The sequence below is a fragment of the Sinocyclocheilus rhinocerous genome, unplaced genomic scaffold (assembly GCF_001515625.1).
Source record: "Sinocyclocheilus rhinocerous isolate Xijiao unplaced genomic scaffold, SAMN03320098_v1.1 scaffold146, whole genome shotgun sequence".
Lineage (NCBI taxonomy): Eukaryota > Metazoa > Chordata > Actinopteri > Cypriniformes > Cyprinidae > Sinocyclocheilus > Sinocyclocheilus rhinocerous.
Window position 1 is genome coordinate 124340 of NW_015649783.1, and position 5481 is coordinate 129820.

The window sequence follows — 5481 nt, forward strand, 5'->3', positions numbered from 1 at the left end:
TCTAAAAAAAAAATGCTGGGTTAAATATAACCCAGCGCTGGGTTAAAAAGGGACAAACAGCATTTTTTAGAGTGTAAACAGCACACAATTTTGATTTCAGACGTGAATGTAGGCATGACATTTTCCATGCAATGTTCATCAATATACAGTAGTCCCATCTCTGTTTTCTAGTAATTGTCATAAATGTGATTTATGCACGATCCTGATAGTCATTTCTGTTTAAAAGTCTCTGCAAAGTATCAGAAATATAATTACATTTCCCAATATACAGCAGGTTACATTAACTGTTAAAAACGGCATCGACCATTAAAATAAAATCAGTGTTAAAGGGGTCATATGATGCTGCTAAAAAGAACATTATTTTGTGTATTTGGTGTAATGAAATGTGTTTATGCGGTTTAAAGTTAAAAAAACACATTATTTTCCACATACTGTACATTATTGTTTCTCCTCTATGCCCCGCCTTTTTGAAACGCGTCGATTTTTACAAAACGCCCCACTGTATGTGGGGGCGTGTTCGAACGAGCCGTTTTAGGTAGGTGTGGCTAACTCTTAACTTTTATAAAGAATATCTCTTTGGATTTGAGACTTTAGTCTTTGCAACTTTACAGATCTTCTTTATGCACCAAGAGCTTGTAACACTCTAAAGAGAAAGGAAAAAATGAAATCGCATCATATGACCCCTTTAACTTTAGTGTCTTTGTAAAGTCACAGCACTTGAATCCACCAGCAGAGGGCGCTGGATCACTATAATCCATCACGCCCATCTGCAGAGGCTCATGGGAAGGGACTCATTCAGCACCAGTACATGCTAAAACGTCTTGTAATATATACAGTAAGTGCATGATTGTGTTCAGTTGTTGGGGGTGAGGAACAAAACTATAACAGTAGTATTATATAACTGTTCAGATCACGTACTGCGACCCTCATGCTTATTTGGACACTTAAACCTAAAGAAGTTTTAGTAAGTAGTCTCTTCTGCTCACCAAGGCTGCATTTATTTGATCTAAACTACAGTAAAAATTGTGAAATATTATTACAATTTAAAATAACTGTTTTGTATGTGAAACTATGTTAGAATGTAATTTATTCCTGTGATCAAAGCTGAATCTTCAGCATCATTACTCCAGTCTTCAGTGTCACACGATCCTTCAGAAATCATTCTAATATGCTGATTTGCTGCTCAAGAAACATTTATTATTATTATCAATGTTGAAAACAGTTGTGCTGCCGAATATTTGTGTGGAAAAACTATTCAAAAGTGTTACTTTTAAGCAAGGAAGCATTAAACTGATCAAAAGTGACAGTAAATACATTTATAATGTTAGAAAAGATTTACATTTCAAATGAATGCTGTGCTTTTGAACACTTGGAAAAATGAAGCCTGAAAAAATGCATCAACAAAAATATTAGACAGCAAAAACTGTTTGCAACATTGATAATAAGAACCATTATTGATAACTGAACACCAGTAATAACTGAGCAGCAAATCAGCATATTAGAATGATTTCTGAAGGATCGTGTGACACTGAAGACTGGAGTAATGATGCTGAAAATTCAGCTTTGCGTCACAGGAATAAATTACATTTTACAATATATTCACATAGAAAACAGTTAATTTAAATTGTAATAATAATTTCATAATTTTAACAGTTTTTTTTCTTTCATTTTGATCAAATAAATGCAGACTTGGTGAGACTTCAGGAAGGCTTGTTGATTGAGTTTGTGCATTTGCTATATAACAATTAATCTTTTCATACATTCACAAATAACAATCAATTAAAGTGCTGTGGTCAATCCATATTACATTTAACAGATTTTCCAAACTCAAATTAGCTCTAATTTCCTGCTGAAGTTCAACAGGAAGCTGGATTCATTCAATTCTTCAACAGACAATTGTATACAGTAGTTAAGACAACAAAAGAACAATAATGAAGGACTCCAGGCACGTTTTCTCCGATCACCACAGAAACAGCAGTAACTCTACCCAGAATGCCCTCCTGACAGGAAACAGAAGCAGAGGACGTCACTCGTGCATCACTTGCTGTTGTTGCAGTAGCTGCTGTAGTTACTGCAGGCCTTCTTCATGTCGGTGAGAAAGGCAGGGACGCCCGTCTGAGAGCAAAACTCATCCATCAGCACACTCACCTCATCACGGATTACACCAGAAATCTACAGCACTCACCTTCGCTGTCCAGTTCACCAGCCACGCCGGGATCATTCCTCCAGGATTGTCAAAGTAGTTCATAAACACTGCAACACGATTCAGAACAAACGCTGTTATTATTCATTCAGCTTCAGGACGCAATGGGAAGTTATCATCATTACAGATTTGATCCGAAAGATCACAATGAGTCTCTCAGAAAAACACCTTCACTTGCATCCAAAACCTATCTCAGATCAGTCTAAAGCAGGGGTATTCAACTAAAATTTAAAGAGGTCCAGTTAGAGAAAATTTCTTGAAGCAAAGGTCCGGAAGATCATAATGTCTAACTTGTTAGTGTGATATATATTTAAGTAGCCTAGTAGTTCTATCAACATTTGCATGTAATCAATACCTGACTGTCAAATCAAATGAATTAAGTACAATTCAAAAACTTTTGACAATATTTATTGTCATGTAACATAGAACTGAACATATATGTATGACTGTAGAAATATATATATATGTTCTCTCATTAACTAAATAAACGTACGGCTGCATTTCAAAATAAGATAAAATAAATAAAATGTGAAAATTGTGTATGTTCAAATAAAGTGCTTAACTTCAGAAAAATAAAATAAATGGAGGAAAAGCTTGAATTTCCCCTTTTCTGTTTTACATCTTGACTCAACAGTCTCAACCAATTTTACAGATAATAAATCTCAACACATCCTAACAATTGGAACAGTTTTGCCCCGTCAGGTTTTAAATCATATCATAACCTTCTGTTTTGGCTGTAGGTCCAGGTCCGGGTCCGTATGGGACGGCTTCTGGGTCCGGACCCGGACCGCGGTCCGCCTGTTAGTGACCTATGGTCTAAAGGATCATGGGAAAACAGTTTTTGGCACGCATTAACCACCTTTAATAAACCTCAAGAGGAATAATGGAGACACATTAGACCGTGTTAACCAGACAAACATAGAAACACGAGAAGATCCATCAAACAATATTTCTGCCCTCACTGAAAACTAAAATGCTGTTATATGTGTGTGTGTATATACACACATAATTGTGTACATAAGAATCAGATGGAGCAGGGTTTTTGGATCAGCGTAATAACACTGTTGATGGACACTGTGCAGCGTCTGGTTAACACCGTCTGAGCTCCAGTGAAGCCGAGCTCATCAGCGATCATGGGAAAACAGTTTTTGACACGCATTAACCACCTTTAATAAATCTCAAGAGGAATAATGGAGACACATTAGACTGTGTTAACCAGACAAACATAGAAACACGAGAAGATCCATCAAACAATATTTCTGCCCTCACTGAAAACTAAAATGCTGTTATATGTGTGTGTGTATATACACACATAATTGTGTACATAAGAATCAGATGGAGCAGGGTTTTTGGATCAGCGTAATAACACTGTTGATGGACACTGTGCAGCGTCTGGTTAACACCGTCTGAGCTCCAGTGAAGCCGAGCTCATCAGCTATGCTTGAGTGTGTTAGACGTGTGTTTGTACCTTTGGTGCCGCCAGCGCCGTCGCTCTCCATGGCCAGACTCTGTTTGTAGTCTTTGACCCGGATCACACCCTTCTTCTCTGGACACTGAGACACAGCCGAGCTCTTGGCTAAAACCACACAGATCTTCCGTCCTCCCACGTCCAGATCCCGGCGCTCCCGCACATACACATACTGAAGAGAGTTAAGAGCTCACCCACAGACAAATACAGCCATGCCTTTATCCATTATTAATATACTTAAAGAAATACTACAAGAAACACATTTGTGTTTCTGATGAAGGGGAACCTCAGCATTATTGCCGGAGACAAAAGAGAAAGCAAGCTGTTATGATTACTACTTTTGTATTTGAGGCTGATTTAAGCTTGTACAGGGATGCCATAATTCCTCAATGAATTGAAAATATATTTAAATGAACTGAAATTAATCTTGAAAGAACAATTCGTTTTTATATTGTTAAAATATAAAATATATTTAAAATGTAATTTCATCTGACATACTGTAAATGTAATGTTTTTATATTGTTAAAATGCTGCATATTGTTTTTAGAAAATGCGTATATTGTTTTCCCATCTATAATAATATAATATACATTTACAATAATATTTATTTCCAATAAATATATTAATTGGTATAGATTTATTTATTAGACTTATTTGAATGAAATATTATTATAAATGGAGAGATGTTATTTTCAGACACTGGTCAGAGTTTACATGAATCTGTCTATTCCCGCACACACACTGTATTTGTCGGAGCATGAAGTGTGTTTGTAGGATACATCTCTGTTGGACAGAGGTAATGGATATTTCACTTCCCAGTATATGGCTTTCTGTCCGCCGTAGTCCTTCTCGTGCAGCTCTGAGGACGAGACACACACACACACACACACACACACGTGAAAGATGAGACAGTGATGGGTGATACATCACAATATAATTACATTTTCAAGAAATAAAATATTAAAAATTCTTTATATATGAATAAAATAACCTATAGAACAAAGAAAATCCCTGATTTGGATCAAATATTTTACAAATTAAATCTACACTACAAAGGGGGAAAAGTGTGTCTACCAGTGTGGTTGAATCTTAATGAAAGCTTATTAAATGTCATTTTAGGGACACTGTGTGCTTTCAGATTTGTGGCAAGAGTTCAGGGAGGATCCTTTTCTCTTCCAGCGTGACACAGAGCGACGTCCATATAGTCTGTGAGGAAGAACTTGGTTGACCTGTATTAAACCCAGACCTGAACCTCTACTGAACTCGTACTCTTCTGGGAGCAATTCCCTCCCAAAGTCCAGGTCCAACATCCAACATCTAAACATCTTCCCAGAAGACTGGAGGCTATCAGGGAGGACAAACACTTCACATCGGTGCAAAAACAGCTTCATATTATGAAACGCTTGAGTTCAAAACAAACATATATTATAAAACAGACTGGATTGCCAGGTTGGCATCAAATCTTTCAAAGAAATTAGATAAGTAAACTATATACACAATCGAGCATAATTGTGAGTTACTATAGTTAACTAAAACTTAAAACTTTCCATCAATCGAAATACAATACATTTAAAGGGGTCATATGATGCGATTTCAATTTTTCCTTTCTCTTTGAAGTGTTACAAGCTCTTGGTGCATAAAGAAGATCTGTAAAGTTGCAAAGACTAAACTCTTAAATCCAAGAGTCAGCCACACCTACCTAAAACGGCTCGTTCTAACACACCCCACATGTCTACGTCACGATGTGAGAAGATTTGCATAACGCCGCCCAAATGTTCACACAAAGAAAGAAGGCGTAACTTTTATTCTC

At 36.7% G+C, this 5481-nt stretch overlaps 1 protein-coding gene across 2 annotated transcripts in view; it reads right to left on the reverse strand.

Annotated features, from left to right (window-relative positions):
- Positions 1 to 1641: 1641 nt before the first annotated feature.
- The window catches only part of LOC107710979 (phosphatidylcholine transfer protein-like), a 10681-nt gene continuing 6841 nt past the window's right edge, over positions 1642 to 5481 (reverse strand). For both annotated transcript variants that reach the window (XM_016515876.1, XM_016515877.1), the window contains 4 exons: positions 4451 to 4530; positions 3672 to 3843; positions 2186 to 2253; positions 1642 to 2115 (listed from right to left, as the gene is read on the reverse strand). In XM_016515876.1, coding sequence (XP_016371362.1) covers positions 2038 to 2115; positions 2186 to 2253; positions 3672 to 3843; positions 4451 to 4530 — 398 coding nt within the window. In that variant the 3' untranslated portion in view covers positions 1642 to 2037. The remainder of the gene's footprint in view (positions 2116 to 2185; positions 2254 to 3671; positions 3844 to 4450; positions 4531 to 5481) is intronic.